The 16,862-nt window shown below is 46.3% G+C and overlaps 1 protein-coding gene across 3 annotated transcripts in view; it reads right to left on the reverse strand.

Annotated features, from left to right (window-relative positions):
- The window catches only part of LOC101079281 (mitochondrial import inner membrane translocase subunit tim16-like), a 65,648-nt gene that overhangs the window by 1,417 nt on the left and 47,369 nt on the right, over nt 1–16,862 (reverse strand). The window contains exons 10-28 of one of the 3 annotated variants that reach the window (XM_003964667.3): nt 5,632–5,686; nt 5,498–5,555; nt 5,273–5,418; nt 5,091–5,189; nt 4,906–5,010; nt 4,678–4,831; nt 4,434–4,609; nt 4,251–4,359; nt 3,977–4,063; nt 3,743–3,885; nt 3,556–3,660; nt 3,342–3,427; nt 3,095–3,236; nt 2,934–3,023; nt 2,732–2,848; nt 2,514–2,649; nt 2,325–2,416; nt 2,160–2,246; nt 686–2,060 (exon numbers count right to left, since the gene is read on the reverse strand). In XM_003964667.3, the coding sequence (XP_003964716.2) occupies nt 2,052–2,060; nt 2,160–2,246; nt 2,325–2,416; nt 2,514–2,649; nt 2,732–2,848; nt 2,934–3,023; nt 3,095–3,236; nt 3,342–3,427; nt 3,556–3,660; nt 3,743–3,885; nt 3,977–4,063; nt 4,251–4,359; nt 4,434–4,609; nt 4,678–4,831; nt 4,906–5,010; nt 5,091–5,189; nt 5,273–5,418; nt 5,498–5,555; nt 5,632–5,686 (1,996 nt within the window). In that variant the 3' untranslated portion in view covers nt 686–2,051. Of the gene's footprint in view, nt 1–279; nt 424–685; nt 2,061–2,159; nt 2,247–2,324; nt 2,417–2,513; nt 2,650–2,731; nt 2,849–2,933; nt 3,024–3,094; nt 3,237–3,341; nt 3,428–3,555; nt 3,661–3,742; nt 3,886–3,976; nt 4,064–4,250; nt 4,360–4,433; nt 4,610–4,677; nt 4,832–4,905; nt 5,011–5,090; nt 5,190–5,272; nt 5,419–5,497; nt 5,556–5,631; nt 5,687–16,862 lie in introns of those variants that run through there. The other 2 variants (XM_011603974.2, XM_029836418.1) reach the window with 2 other exon arrangements.

The raw sequence follows: 16,862 nt of genomic DNA on the forward strand, positions 1-16,862 counted from the left end.
TATATCAACACATTCACTTTTAAAGAAATTGATGGCGTCAGAGATGCAAACGTGCCACAGCTGGTATTCGCGACATCAATGTCAAAGGGTTTTCCGAAGGAAATTCAAACTGAATTTGTCATTAGACATGTGCCACGTTTATTTTGACAGGGGTTTGAACCCCAGAAATGGATATTTTGCCTTACGTCACGGTGTCAGGCTGGTAATGCGGATTCTACCGAGTTTCTGTCACCGTGACAGGCGATGACAACTGAAAACCAAGGTAAAGAAAGTTCTTACCATTTTAAAATATTACACAGGTCCCCGGCACAGTGTGGTAATCTTCTATTCCCAACACATGCAACCATTGAAGGTTACCGAAGGGTCAAAGTTCATGGAAGAATCAACAAGACTCCAAGATAAACCTCGAGACGCGCAGGTGTGACAGCGACACCTGCCGGTAGGAGGTGAAACTACACCATGACCATGGGTGTTCGAACATATTAAAATGACAAATACAGTTAAGAGGTGTTTAAAGTGCTTAATTATAATTACACTGATGATTACCTCTGTCATTGTCTTAATGGTAGTTACTCTTTGTTTCTCAAACTTTATACTTAATTAGAAAAATATAAATTGGTCACTTAATTTCATGTTTTAACTCTAAACCGCTTATATTTAAAAGTAACCAAACACCAAGACAGTACTGGTGAAAAGGTGTTTATTGTTATTAAGACATTACTACAAAACAAACCCCTAAACTGTTTTTAAGTTGAAGGGGGAAAAAAAGCAAACATTTAGTTGCTGTATAAAAATGATTTTTTTGTCTGTTTTAAAACACAATGGAATGCAAGTTATTAAATCTCCCATGTATGACAATCAATAAACACAACCACATACAGAGCACATACATCACACTAACACTGTCACCTGCAGGTATTGCGAACAACGTCCATGCATGGCTGAGGCGATGGTTTTTCAGGCCATCAGAGGTTGTAAACAAACTGGCCGGTCAAAAGCCTTGGACATGGTTACTGATATTGCTGAAGTCCTGGCTGGGAACTTGGCTGTTAGGGCCATATTAAGTTGTTAATACCCTACTGTTACATGATTACAGACAACTAGCAAACACCTGATTATATAATTTGAGAAATATCCCATAACAGTCAGAAAAATCAAAAAGAAAAGCGAAACAATCAATGCGGACTACACAAAGGCCCCTCTGGTTTGGCTTTCAATGCACCCTTATGGCAAAATATTCCCTCAATACTTCTGCACACAAACAGACACCTTGGCAATAAACAAAAGTAAAGTTGTGAATAGAAATTCCAGTTCATGACCAAACATGAGTTCTGGAGACCCTGTTGTTTCCTTGGTGTGGGGTTTGCTTCTTATAACAACCCCCCCGATCAAACAGGAAGTGGAAGATCCATGGAATTTTCACCTTTTTAAAGGTGGTTGTTATTTTCTTTTTGTATTTTACAGCCCGTAATTTAAAGTAAAACTGTGTTTACAGGCTGTCCAGCAGGGAGGAAATGGTCCACTTTGAAAGTTAAAAAAAGAAGATAAAAACGTGTAAGTTTTGATTGATATCATGCTCACACAAGACCATATATCACCACTAAGAAACAGTATTTAGATCATTTTAAAAGATTTTCCACCGTGCAGTGACTTGGAGTGCTTATATAACACAGATTTCCTGACATTTAATATTCCACCGTGTGTTTGGCCTATTAAATCACTACAAAAAATGACTACAGTTAACCCCAGATGAATAATTGCAAAGTTTCAACAGCGAGGTTCATTTCATGCAGTTTGGCACAGATACACCGACATGAGGACATCACGTTTGATTGGAAAAGGCTCAGCAGATTCTGTAATTGACGTTATTATCTGAAACAGTCGTATTTATTGTGTATTTGTTGTGTTGCACACTACAGCAGTTGAAACCGTCTTCGCTTGTGCAAATGTCTGAGATGATGGGTCCGCTCAGAGACCACGCGGGTGGCAGCGTCACAAATGGCACGTGGAACAGTCGCCTCCTTCCTCCTGCTGTGGGGACCACGGCCCCTCTAGTCATCCTTCGGAACACACCAGTAAGGAGTCTTTAGCGATGGCGGTTTTTCATAAAGGCACCAGATGTTGCAGGAACAGTGCTTCAACTCGCTACGTCCACTCACCCATTCGTCCTCGTCGACCCCTTCAAACGAGTCCTGCGGTAACGGGTCGTCCATGTTCCCCAGTTTCGCCGCCATGGCGCTGAGCAGCTGCGTAGCACAGGCACAGACGATAGTCAGTGCTGAATGATGTCACATCAACCGACTAGAGCGTATTAAGGATTTCACCTCCTCTTTCTTCTGTTCATCTGTCTTCTCCTCCAGGTAAACAGATGAGGGTAGGTACTTCCTGACTGGGGCCTCTTTAGGCGCCTCACTCACTAAAATAGGTTGAATACACACAGAATCCACCCAGGATTTCACAGTTTGCACCATATCTCTGCCACATGATTAACACGCCCGTGTCAGTGTCTGTACCTGGTGTCATGCCTTTCGGCTTTAAGCTCATCTTTTTGTGTTGGCCGTTGGATCCAGACAACCAAGCGGAAGCAGTCAGTGCTGGCTCCCAACAAACTGATGTGTCTGGGTACAAGTCGTCCTGGAAAAATTCTTTCTGCAGACCAGGAATCACATCTGCTCAGTTAAAGCTGCGCGCTTATGATTGACGTGCCCACTGGGGGGCGGTGTTGCCTCACCTTGACCCGCGGTACCCTGAAGGCCACCGGTTCGATGGTGGACCTGGTGAGCATTAGTGCCACAGCTATCTCCACATCACGCACATTGCACTCAGTCTTGGGCAGAAAAGCCAAACCCTGAACAAAGGATAAGTGGCAAGAAGACAGAGACTTGAAGGAGACATTCTGGATGTGACAGAAGAAGAGGAAAAGAGCTCAGTACCTTGTGTGGTTCAGCAGAGCTGAAACTGCTGCAGTCCAGGAAGTACGGATCTTCAGCGACGACCTCATAAATGAGGACTCTGTTATCACCCTAGAAACAAATTGAGCTCCTTAGAGGGTCACCGTCTGGAGTCTGGGTTCAAACAGATTTTAGGTCCTTACTTTTCCAGTGAGGATGACCACACTCGTGTCAGGGTCATAATATGGGATGAGAGTAGAGGGGGAGACGCCTAAGTGAGTGCTGGCTGTGGCTCCAGAGGCCAGGGAGTCGGCAGGGTACAGGTAGAGTCCTCTCTCACTGCGACTGAACGAGGAATTGTTTCACATTACAGAAACATGGTTTCAAAGTGTGGCCAGCAAGGGGAATAATATGGATGGACGACAGTAATCGAGTCACAAAAATCCTTACCTGTCAAACCCTGACACCAGCAGGTACTTTCCCTCACACACCCACACCACACGAGCTCCTCGGTGGCCCTCTGGACCTGGACCCTCCTGGCAAAAGAAAACAACCAGTTTGATTCTTTAAATAATGAAAATGCCAATATATGTTTGTTTGTTCCAGGAATTTCTTATTGTGTGAGTTTATATTGTAAGTTAAATTAAACAAACCAGTTTCATACCTGCAGTGGTGCAGAGGACTTACGGGGGTCATAGATGCGGACTTTACCGTCTTTACACACCGTAGCCAGGAGTTTACCATCAGGGCTCCATGCCATACCAAAGATCTGACGCACAAAGATGTCTCACTTCTATTAAAATCCACATTCAAATTCAGTGACTGACAGTATGGTCTGACTAATCGATCACCTGTTCTTGATGTCCCCGGAGAAGCTTGACCTCCTCTCCGCTGTCCAGGTTCCACAGTCTGACTGTGAAATCGTAGGACGAGGACACCAACAGTCCGCTGGCCAGAGGATGGAACCTGATGGAGTAAATCTTTTCTGTGTGGCCTGTAAAACATCACATCGGCTGTCAATCCACTTTGTTGTTCTTATTAGAATGTGTGGGTTTTTATTAAAAAAAAGCTGGACTCATTCCTACCTTGTAAGATGAGTTCAGGCTCCGTCAGAATCTCTTTCAGGCCTCCCTCGGGGACCCGCCACACCCGGATCTTTGCATCATCACCAGCTAAGGTGTGCAAGAAGTTATATTTGAGTTAAAGACACAATGACAAAATAAATAAGACACAAGTAAAAGAATGACATTACACATTTATGATAGGAAATTGATTTAACACAGAAGCACATTATAACAATATTTGATAGTGTGGCTCTACATGTATATAGTTACCTTTAAACTACTCATATACACTTACCCACAGCCAGCCGGTGCGTGTCAAAAGGGTCCCAACAGAAATCAACGGCGTTAACAGAGTTCTGGATGGTGTTGAGGGCTCCGTCAGGCAGTTTGCCAGGCTGAGAGCGCTGAGGACGGGACAAGGACACTCAAGGCGGGACCAGTTTCCAGAGTTACAAAAAGGTTTCCAGGGTGGTCTTACTTCAAAGATGGCGATCTGGCCCCCTGAGATGGAGAGGGGCACCGCCGTTCGCTGGCGGTTGACACAAAAGCCGTCACACTCGCCTGGTGTAGTGAGGTTCAGGCTGCGCAGATTCGTGACGTGTGTGTCCCGGTGCATCACCGTGCCCTGGATGTGACGGAACTTGGACGTTGGACCTGAAGGACGGAAAACTCTGGATGAGCTCTTGTTGATAACTGAAGAGGGGATGTGCGTTTGGTCGTACCCAGCAGGCCGTGGATCGCCTTGGTGCTCTGGCTTGGACTGGGGAGGAAGCCTGAGGAGAGACCTGAGGTGGATGAAGGAGAGCGGGAGGGGGCGGCGCTGCTGCTGGGGGTGCTCAGAGGACTGCTGGAGAGCGAGCAGCCACGTGCCGCATCCTGAGATGTAGGAGAGGAATTATGGGACAGTTCCTGTGACATTATCGCTAATGGAGACTGGGATTCGCTTTTACCTCCTTGCTCTCCCTGGTGATCAGCTCTTTCTTTGCAGGTGTTATGTTTGCTGGTGGGGTCTTTGTTTTGGGCCGTTTGTCTGGGTTGAGGCTGACTTTCTCCACCTGAGGACAAATCCAGCCACACTTTCCAACTGTGTTTATACTGTGGCTGCAAGACAAAACAGGAAGTGGTCCTAATTTACCTGTTTATTCCCCCCCTGCCACCACTCCTCTGCGGACATGGCTGGAGTTGCCCCCGCTGTATCTGGGTAAAGGTCTTCATGAAACTCCTGGCCCGAATGCTGGAAGAGGCACATATGCACCATGAGAAGACCAAAGGGAGTATGTCCAGGACATCACCTGAGTTATGGGTCTTCTATCACACCTTGCGTGGGACTTGGTAACTGATCGGCACGATGCAGCTGTCGGTCAGCTGCAGCACGCGGATCACCTCACAGGCCATCACGTCCAGGGACATCTTGGGCACCATGGCGACTCCTCGGGTTGAAGTGTCTGTCAGACAGTGGCTCACTGAAAACAAAGGGAAAATAAAGGCAGAGCAGGTTTCAAAGTCTGTCAGTCAGAGAAATAAGAGCCAAACAGGCGTTACCTTGAGAGAGGAACGGCGCGGTGCTTGACACTTCGTAACAGTCAACAACCGTGTCTCCCTGTGAGAGACAAATACATTTTAGATGCTTCCCTCAAAGTTATTTCCTAACATGAACCGTTAGTTATGGCTCTCACCATGCCAGCCACCACGAGCAGACCGGAGTCCTGATCATACAAAGGCAACAGTGTCCTGAAAACAAAGGAGGGTAGGAGATGAGAAAATTGCATCAAATTATGATCGAAGCAGGATCTTTCCATGAGGAGTTTACAAGCATCTATACAGCTGTCCACTAGGAGGCGCAATCTGCTGTATATTTCCACTTTAGCGCTGAATTTGTGTTTTGATTTTCTCACTTCTGTTGGTCAAAGAAATCCAGGTAGACAAGAGTCCCTTTCATAGGTCTTCATAGAAGGAGTAAAAGAAAGAAACAGTACCAGAAAGGATTTTTTACAAAAGGAATATAAACAGACGTGTGTGTCTGTTTGATTCTATTTATTGATTTTTTTCTATTATCATTTGAGCATGACTTCATCTCGAGGGAGGTTAAAAAACAACCATTTTAATCAAACATTGTTGCATCCATCACGCCCCCCCCCCCCCCCTCAATTCAGACTAAACAGTTTATAGTGGCTGTATTGTTTGAACACTATTATCATTATCTTATTATCACTTAAGCTTTAAAGCCTCAGCAATGTGTAACTACAGAAAGGACCTCCTGGATCAACCCACCCGCGTAAGGGGCTTCTGCAGTCACCTGCTTCTTAGGATTAAGAAGACTGAGTGCTGAAACTGAATGAATGGGCAACGCACGGAGAAAAGTACAAACAACTGTAGTAACCAAACCAAAAAAGGAGCGCCTAGCCGAGACAGGAAGCGCCCAGGCACAAACGCGGGCTGATGGAGCCCCCCCCCCCACGTGTGATGAGGACCGTGTGTAATGGGCCAAACCCAGAGGAGCACCGCACGGCAGCGTCCACGTTGACCGAGAACGACAGACTACTGATGTCATGCTCCAAATGGGCTCATGGAACCGCGGACACGGTTTGGGTCTCGCTGTTGTTCCTTCAGTAAAGAGTAATCGGTGTGGATGTCTTCATCAATCTGACGTACAATGAGAGAAAGCTGATTAACTGCATTTCCAATATGCAGAACACTTCCAAACATTTTGGACCAGAACGCCATGATTGCTGGAAACGATCAATAGTTCTGTAGACTGGACGTAATTAGGACGTCACAGCATGTCTCAGAATAACTGCAACAGGGCTGACCCCACCCACAAGAATCATGAGAACAGAAACAAGGATCTGCACGAGTCTTTTTCTGTCTGATATTGACTCATGACCGACTGGTGATGATTCTCTGTTGGCAACTGTGGAGCTCCACCGGACTGAAGTGGACCCATACTCTTGGTAAGATGACCTCTTGTCAAGCTGTTTCCTCAAACCTCCTTTTTTTCTCGCATCTCTTAAAGGGGTCAAAGCCCCCCTCCGATTCCAGGCGGAGGGATTCAGCGAGGGGTGGCCACAGCGTGTTCTTATGTCGGACTCGGTCTGTAGGGAGTCTCTGAACACCTCCATTCCCACAGCACTACCGTCAGCGCTACCTCTCTCCCTTTCCGTTCCTACCCCCCACCCCCCACCTAGCCCCCGGCTTAATCCTGACTATTCCTCCAATTTGCCACGATTTTCTCTGCGGCCTTATCTCACCGTTTCTCACAGTAAAACACTCAAACAGCCACATAATAGGAGCGGAGCTTTATCAGTGATAATGGCCTCTGTTTACTGTCGCTTTCACGCTCCACCTCACCACGAGCCCATTTTCCCACACATATGTGCATGTGTGCGCATATGTGAGCACCCAGATGTGCTATTGATGCAGCCTAAATGCCGTATGGGCACATTCCCTCTGTGAGAGTGTGCTATAAGGGTTAATTTATTTTGGGGACAGATCTCAATCACATGGGCTGACCACGAACGGAAAGGAAAACTCTTACAGGCTCCATTCATTTCATCCTGTCAGCACGTGTGTGATGGAATGGATACAGCCGGGGACGACAATCCCAACATGACCCTGTTCTGCTGTTGGGTGCGGAACTATAACAGGTTCAACCACACTTACACACACCGACCAGGTATCATATATCCATTATTACATCATATTTTCTGCGATATCCAGCGTTCTGCTCTATCAGTAACATAACAAGAACGCAAATCTGCAGCCGCTCAGATCTCAACACCTTTCCAGCTGTCCCAGCACTCTGTGACGGATCGTCCCGTGTCTCGGTAATCCCGTGGGATTTAGCTTGTCATTGCTGGGTATACACAGACCTAAGGGCTGCGTCCCGCCCCTGTTTGCCACCCCCTCCCAAGCAGAACCAAATGCACATTAAGAATGACCTTCCCTTTTTGACAGCAGCCTTCAGCACCAGCAGATGTGACGCTTACATTACTCTGGTTGAACGTGCATCTGTGAGCGTGTATGAATGGATTCAATTCAGCTCAGGTACGCTTATGAAAACGTGTTGTCATTCGATAATGAAAAAGATAGCAAAAATCAGCGGAATAACTGACTAATGGGGCCCAGATGAACGGATAAGAGGATAATGAAATGCGCTGAGTGCATGTGGTTTGTGAACTCTGCAGGCTGTGTTGGAAAGAAAACGGAGCAAAACTGTCCAGTCATCACAAATACGAGAGCCATAAACTGATTCAAACCCTTCAATGCTGAAATGCAAGTGCACTGCGACCTGAAACTCTATATATACTTAAATAAAACAAATGCGGGCAATAAACCATGCTACATACTTGCGCGAGCATGAACTGTGATAGCATCGGGCGCAGACAGCGGTGCATTATCCACAGGATATATGTGGAGTTAATGAAATCAGCCTGCAGGGGTTTAAGGTTATTATGAGTCTGAGCTCTGCCCAGATCGGTATCAATCAAAGGGACCTTTCTCTGTCGCAGGACGTGAAGCCGGAGGTCTTACAGTTAAAAACACGCCAGAGAGCTCCGGCCGACGGGTAAGAGCAGGTCCTGGAGGGACGAGAGAGAGAGCGAAGAACAGAGACAAAGCAAGCAGTTGTTCCACTGGCCATATTTCACAGGGTAACAGGACACAACGATATGATAAGACTTCTTCTCTTTTTTTCTTTGTCTTCCAAAGTCATTGGAATTGATGTAATTAAACAGCAGTGGAGACTCTAACGTTTGTTGTTATGATGAATGCAAAGCTAGAATCACACGAGCTCTCATCTCTTTTAACTTCAGCCTCTTGCGCTCCGTCATCTGTCCGTCCTCTTTAATCAGACCCCTGTTATATCAGTCCTGGCTGGGGGGTGGGTGACTGAGTGGTGAGGTGGTATCTCTGAGGGCGAAGGGTCTGCTGACATTATCAGCTCCACCCGGCCCCTGAAGACTGCAGCTCTGAAGCTTGTCCAGGTGTCCTGTCCCCCGATCCCAAAAGCGCCGTATCTGCTCGCTGGTCTACACTAAAACCAGAGCTGCTTTGGTAAATATTGATAATATCTGATAATTGCACAAGGTCCCATGGAACAACGCGGTTGTTACAGGACCCTCGCATCAACACGTCAGCTACCGGTGACCACCGAATAAAAAAATGTGGCTTTCGGGGCCAAAAACCTCAAAACTGAACACTAATAAACGTCTGCTTATTTTCTGGGCGTCATCATGTAATTTGACACTGGAAAAAATACAAATGTATGCAATTTAAGTCATTATTTAACGGCTACTGATTGTGAAATCATCACCATGCGGACTGGACATAACCGATATCCTTGGCATGCATCCCCTAAAAATATCAAATGAATGCTGCTGACGTTCATTCTTTAGGGAACCATGAGAACATCTTTAGAAGCAACACTTGAGGTAGTGCGCAAGCGACCGAGGAGCAGAACAAGCACCAGTGGAATCTCCACGGCAACCGCACCAGCATTACAATTGATGTTTATATAGAGGAAAACAAATCTAAGCACATTTTAAACTCATCTACAGCAAATGTGCTCAGACACAGCTGTGGCCATTAATATGGCCGTTGTGTAAAATAGCGGCACTGAAATAAGTCAATAAAAAAGTTCGGTATGTTGAACGCTCCATCAGTAACTGGCTTTTTACAAGCGTGTCGTTTGAGTTCATAACCTGATGACAACGGTTCACACGACCGTCATATTATCCATATGCTTCCATCTCCTGGTCATCATTAACATATTCTCTCTGACTGGGATACGAGTCCCGAGTGACGGAGTCAGACTCAGCTAATGGCTTTATGCACACTTCCACCACAGGCCCAGTGGTGTTCACAATGGGAGGAGTGGTGCGGAATAATCCGCTGCTGATTAAATAAGGTTCATAACGGAACGACCGTGGAGCCGCGGCAGCGTCTCCGGGATGGTAAATCCCTGATTGGTGGGGTTGCGGAAATATGTGCGAGAACAGCGGAGGAATTCTTTCTGAAGGAAAGGAAAGGAAAAAAAAGGCAAAGCATGTGGTCTCCCTCCTTTTAAATGGACATAATAATCTTGGAGTTAAATGCATCGTGATTACATTTACAACCTGGGCTCGTCGTGCACAAACGTTTCCGGTTCTATAGTAGATGTGGAGGCAGAGCAGCCGAGTCTGAGGCAGGGTCACACGGAGGGTAGCTGACAAAGGACGAACGCCGCATCGCAAATTCATTTGACTGTCCTCATTTAAAACCGTCCCAGTCCGTCTCATTCGCACGAGATGAGCAAACTCTCAGCACTGCTTCGCTCTCCTGTTTGTTTCTGAACAGCAGGAAGTGGAAAAAGTGACATCTGAACTCTTCTGGAGCCCCAGTTTACACCTGTGACACCCTCTTACAGTGGCTTTAACTGTGAGAATAGTAAACTAATACTACACACTAAATCCTAAAAGCATTACGGTCTTTTGCATTGTAAACCAATATCTTGTTCTTTGTGCTGTGCAGAAAGAGTTTAGGGATCAGGACAGCGTCCTGTCAGGACAGCGGTGAGTATTATTAAATGTCTTACTGAGCCTTGGCTTGAAAGCCAAGATAATATATTAAAGACACACAATGGAAACTACTAGATTCTTATAAAACCTTAAAGGTTAAAATGCGGCTCTCCTGGGATGATACTGAATGGATGATATAGACCATAATAAGCTCAAGGATCCTCCGCTGCAGGTGTTTAAATCCATCTGTGAGTGGCCTCCTGCTGAGCAGCCAACTGTTTTAGAGGACACTTTCTTAGCTGTAGGTGAATGTGTGTACTCCTGAGTGTGTGTGTGTGTGTGTGTGTGTGTGTGTGTGTGTGTGTGTGTGTGTGTGTGTGTGTGTGTGTATTTAATAAATGTTCCGGGTCTGCCTGCCTCCGGTAGCCAGTTCATTAGAAGGGAATTAAAGCTGACGCGCTGCGTTCCTGGGAGGGGAAGAAAAGCCAGGATTGTTGGCGAAGGGGCCAGTTGTGGCCACATCTGAGCCTTGGTGACGAGGCCCCTGGATAGGCTGCCAAACCTGCTGCACTCCCACTCTTCACACACACACACACACACACACATGCACACACACACACGCACACTTAATTAAAATCAACTGCTCTGCAGTGACCCCCTCGAACAGTCCCAAACTCTTTCAACTCCACAGCCACATGGATTTTCAACAGAAAATGCGAAGGCTTCAGCAGTAATTACTGTTAATTTGCTTGAGCGCTATCTTCAGTGAACAAAGCAAACACGCTCTGCCCTGCACGTTCCAGGAAGCAGACGTTTGCATCCAGCTAATTTGCAGTGAAGATTTTCTGAGAAGTACGCTTGCAGCTGCCCGCGCGCACGATCACACACACATTTTCAGTGCTGCTTGTTGTGAATCAGACACAGTGTCCACAGTGAATGCATGGTAAAGTCATCCAGGATGAGCTGGGACCCGGGTCACAGGCCGTAAAAGCTGCTCCACACTCAGCGCTGAGTGAGGCTGGGCTAACGGGGTTGTTTTAGGATGTGGGTGGGCACGGGGGTGTGAGAGCACCACTGGGGGGCATAAATCTTTGAAATGCACGTGATTAGAAAGTGTACATCTGGCCGTGGTTGGGCTGCCACAGGAAGAGGAGCGTTCCACGTTAACCCCGGGGATGACCATTAAGTGACCTGTCGGCGGGGGCCTGGGAACCAGTTGGCACCAGTGACTGACTTGGAGCAGAAGAGAAAAGGGAAGCGCTGGAGCAGACGACAGACGGAGAAGAGGTGAAGGCTTCGACCACCGTGACCCTCCCCGTTGTCACGTCCCCAGAAGGAAGTTAAAAACTCTAAACACACGTGATTCTGAAGGAGCAAATACACAGTTAAATAGGGATTAGCCTAAAATAAAGTGTGTTAATAACACAGAGGCTCTGGAGGAACTGACCTGTGATGTCAAACCAGCTGAAATTTCCTTACGGACGTATTTGGCAAGCACTGCTCGATCTTTGAGCGATGACACCGCTGAGCGGCATGAGTGAGCGCACGTGTGTGTCGAGTTAGAATTATTGAGACTGTTAGACTCATAAAACCCCACGATTTACTGACACAAGGCATCGTTCTATAACATTGGATGGTCTTTATATTTGAGTGTGTGTGTGTGTGTGTGTGTGTGTGTGCGCGCAAATGGGCCGGAGGGGGGGAAAGAAAAATAAAGAGAAATATAAACCCTGAAAAGTGTTTTTGGGGACCTAGTTTTTCCATTCCTTACCCACTAAGGTAGAAAAACATTCTTCAGGTGTTCGGCAGAGTGCCTTCCTCCCATCATATTTACACATGTTTTGACTGCACAGCGTCTTCCAGTTCAACTCTATCGAGTCTATCTGTCTCGTCTATTGGCCTGTGGCAAATCAGGTGATCTAACATATCTGTCTGAGACACACACACACACACACACACACACACAAACCCCTCCACAGTGGCTGCCACTATGTGTCCATGCTTGCTCTTTCTGGTCTGTGCAAAGCACATCTTTATCACCTGTATCCCCCACACTGATCCCTCTCATATCTTAAAGGCCCAGACTTCGTTACAGTTGGATTAAAATCATTCATCACATCATTTAGAGATTCAAAAGAGGATTCTTTGTTTGGGAGAAATGCTGAATCACACTAAATTTAGTCAAGATAAATTTCCATCCCCCCAAATGATGTCACAAAGGAGATCTCAACAAACCCTAAAGAGTGAGCATTAGGGAAAATGACAAGATCCTCCAGTAAAAATATCCCATAATGACCACAGAGTAGGTGTAGCAGTCTGTAAATTATTGCAACTTCATACTCTGCCTGTGGGGCCCCGGGCTTGGGCTGCTTGTCTCCCTCTTCTGTCCTGGGAGTAGAGACTCTGCACGAATGTCTGTTGCACTGTTAGCAGGTCCAAAGCACTCTGAGTAAATCATGGTTTTTAATGACCAAAGCCCGGACACGTACAGTGAAAACCAATAAAACCCTCACAGAACGCAGCAGATTTACAATAGGAAAGACTTAAGGATGGAAAAAAAGAAAAAAACAGGGAGAGGAGTTAGAGATAAGATCACTATCACAGCGGGGTAATAAATCACAGCCGATGCCAATCTCTTTACATATGTATGTGTAAGTGTGGAGAAATAAAATACTAATACAAGATTTGTCTGGGGGGGATTTGGGGCAGAAAACTGCAAAATGAAACTGCTGCAGAGCCTTAAACTGGTGAGCTGCACTGAGTATCACAAAAACATCCATTTCTCTGTGGAGTTAAACCACATTTTGTGACCATACATACAGACGAACCTCGGCTAACACAAAGTTTAGTATTCCAGTCATACAACACCAACGTCTAAATAAATTATGAGTACGATTGGAGAAGGAATACATGTGGACAAGTCACACGTGTTATTCCCTCACACACCAACACAGAGAGGTCAACAGTCATGAACCTGATGTTCATGTTTTTGAACTGGAGGAGGAAACTGGAGAACCTGGAGAATCCCACCCAGGCCCCAGAGAACATGTTCAAAACATCTTCCCATTCCATAAATGTCAAAGTCGTTTCTGCTTATCAGCGCAGTGTATGTCACAGATGAAGGGGGGGCTGTGATCTCTAGTGCATGACTGTTTTTAGTTCACTGTGCAGAGTTGAATTACTCGCTGATTATCTGGAGAAAGTTTAAAAAGAAAAATCAGGGCTCAAAAAGGTCATAAGACGAGGAGAGGCTTATCAACAACTGGCATGCTGTAATAGGGCAATACATGTAAAGATGTAATAAATGCAAAGATAGAATGCAAATATGAATTATTCAGCCGACCTGATGTAACCTGCAGCGCACGGATACACGCGTCCCTCTGCTGCTACTGCTAATTTGGCCATAGTGAACATGATTCCGTTTGGCTGCACTCCTGCAGCTCCACCGTGACCAAGTAACTGACATAGTGCAGCGACTGAGTAGCAACAGCGTCGCTAAAAGATTAAACATTAACAATCCAACTGATTCAAAATGGGATCTAATGAAAACAGGCACTCTTCCTCGTGCAGTAGACAAATGTCTTCAAGGACGTGAATCTTGGTGAAGGACCCATGACAATCACGTGAAAATGCCACTTGTGAATGACCCCTGAGCTACCGGGGCAGAGGGAGGTCACCGCGCACGCCCGTCCTCATCCCAGAGTCATTTCTTTGGATCTCTGGAGCTCTTTTCTACTGGAACCCTTCACACAACTTTCATGGAGGGATTTGCTTTGATTCAGCCCGATGTTTGTGCCTCCGCGATTGTTTATGCGCCGGATTCTTCTCTCTGCGAGGCGACACGTGCGATCGTGGATCATCTGGATCTGATGCACGCGGTGGCCAGCTGTGCCGTCCACCTCGTCTCTCGCGTTGCTGAGAAGCGCCACTGGAGGGAACTACGCTCTGACCTCTCCGACCACCCAAAATTCTGCGTTCCTTAAAAGTTTCCAGTTTTAATTCAATCTTAAACCTTCCAGTGGGAAATAAAGGGGCCAATTTGAAAAAACGGTGGTTACTTCAGCCAGTCTACGGCTTCCTAAACAATAGGATAAAAATGTGCACTTGATGCCAGTGATGCGAGAGGTTACATACGAGAGGTTCCTCCAGAGATGACAGGTTTATGAGAAGCAGATTGACTTATAATAGGGCAAAGTGTTGTGAGAGAACAGGCAGGAAGAGTCAACATTTCACTTTTATCTCAGCTGTGAGACGTCACTGTGTGTGTGTGTGTGTGTGTGTGTGTGTGTGTTTTGTTGCACTGAACTTCTGCTTTGAGTATTATTATGGATCCAGTTCCCACAGGAGAACCTAGTGTGGATTGTTTCCTTCAGCTCTCTCTCCCTCTCACCCTTCCATGGATGCTCGGAAGAAAGGCACCCTCATCCATGAGGGGGTTCTGGACGGGTCTCCACACACACCGCTGTCAGAGCGTGTTTAGGTGTGACGGGCGAGACGTGATGGTGGGAGGGGGATGCACACACAAAACACACACACATTACATATGCAGATACACTAAACAGTAACAAAGGACACTTTCCAACCTCGCTTTCTAAGGAAGGGAGGCTGGCTGATCATTCCCAGGCTGTCCAAACGGCAAATTGCCTCCCTCTAGGTACGCTAATTAACTGTGATATTGCAAAAAATCCATCCATCCATCCATCCATCCATCCATCCGCCCGCGCGCCCGTCCGTCCACCCACCCATCCATCCATCCATCCATCCATCCACCCAACCGTAAAACACCCAGCAAACATTCTAAGGTTCTACATAGAATCCTTCATCTTTCCAAATCTGGATGTTTACAGAATACCCGGGATGGGGGGTAATTATATTTCTCAATTTAGCTCAGTTTTGAATCCCGCAGCAGCTGGTCTCGTGGACCATCACACACTGGTTCCTGGAGAAAAACTATCCCAATTTGTCAAAGATTTTAAGTCAAACTTTGTCTTCCTGAGCTAGAAACACTGGTTGGTCTTTTCTTGTTGTCGCCCGCCTGAACTTCTGCTCATCGAGAGACAAAACACACAGAACAACACAGCAGACCCACAACGAACCACAGGTCAAACAAAGACACGCGCTCGTCCTACTAAACAGACGGGACAGGGAGAAGAGTGAGTGTGTCTGCAATTTGTCTCAACCAAAACGGGTGAATATGAATGATGGGAATAAATAAAACGCTTGACCCCCCCACACACACATCTGAGGAAACAGAAGAGTGTGAACTCAGTCAATCATCAACAATAATGCAGATAAAATCAATACATGTGTGGGGAGGGGGGGGGTCATCATCACTGGAGGCTGGAGATATGGTGGGAAAACAGAAAGTGATTAAAGCCAGTTAAACAAATATTTAGGCGTGATTTGGCATGCATGCAATCAGTGTCTTCGAGTAAATCGAATGAAATCTGGAACAAGAAGAAAGGAGCGCAAGTTGGGCGCCAGAATGTGAAGAAATGTATTTCTGGGAAAAGTGACGTGAACGGAAAAGCTGCAAAAGTTTCAGTCTTCAAACTCTGGTCATCTTTCAGCAAGCTGAGAAGGAGGGCACTCATTTACGGCGCTGCCTGTGTGCCATTGAGCAACAGGCAACCGTGAGACTTCCAGAGCGTGTTCCACACCATCGGTGGAGCAAAACTTAGCACGTGTTCCTGTTAGCTTGCGGTCACTGCGAGCAAATCTTTACTGACCAGACCAGTAAATAGGGTAATAATTGGATTTATTTAAGTACAGAGAATTCAATAAATATATGTGAATGAATTAAGATAATAGGGTTTTAATTTTAGCCGAAATTTGCTTGTTCACCCCAGTTTCATCCTTAACTGTATCCAGGATGGTGGTAATGGGGGGAAGGGGGGTGGGGGTGTGTGGGGGGTGTCGCATCTGGAACCTGGAGGATGTGCGTGAAACCATTTCTCTATTCCTGCAATTTACTGTGATGCTTTGCAGATGTTGCCAGTCGTGCACATGTGTGTGGAATCAATTCGACAGAACCCCGGGTGGTGTGTATGTGTGTAAGTGTGTGTGAAACCCACGTGCAGCTATCTGCAAGTGAAGTGAACAAAAAACACAAGCCTGGTTGAAAGTTGCTGAAAGTGTTAGAAACCGGCAGCTTTCAGTTGTTCAGTCAGAATCTGCAGCTAAAAGTGAGGAACTCTTCACCTCTGTTGGACCTGGACAACAATCACAGGCGCCAAGACGCCACTCTGCATCCTCGGGGTGTCACAACTCAACAGTTTCATGAAAACTGTGCCCTGAAAACGCACAGCTAAAACGGAACTGAGTCAAACTCCGGCAGCAGTCCAATTAGTAAGAAATTGCCGTACTTGTCAAATAAAACACAACCGCCATCTTTGAGCAAACACGCAGGTGAG

The sequence above is a fragment of the Takifugu rubripes genome, chromosome 5 (assembly GCF_901000725.2).
Source record: "Takifugu rubripes chromosome 5, fTakRub1.2, whole genome shotgun sequence".
Lineage (NCBI taxonomy): Eukaryota > Metazoa > Chordata > Actinopteri > Tetraodontiformes > Tetraodontidae > Takifugu > Takifugu rubripes.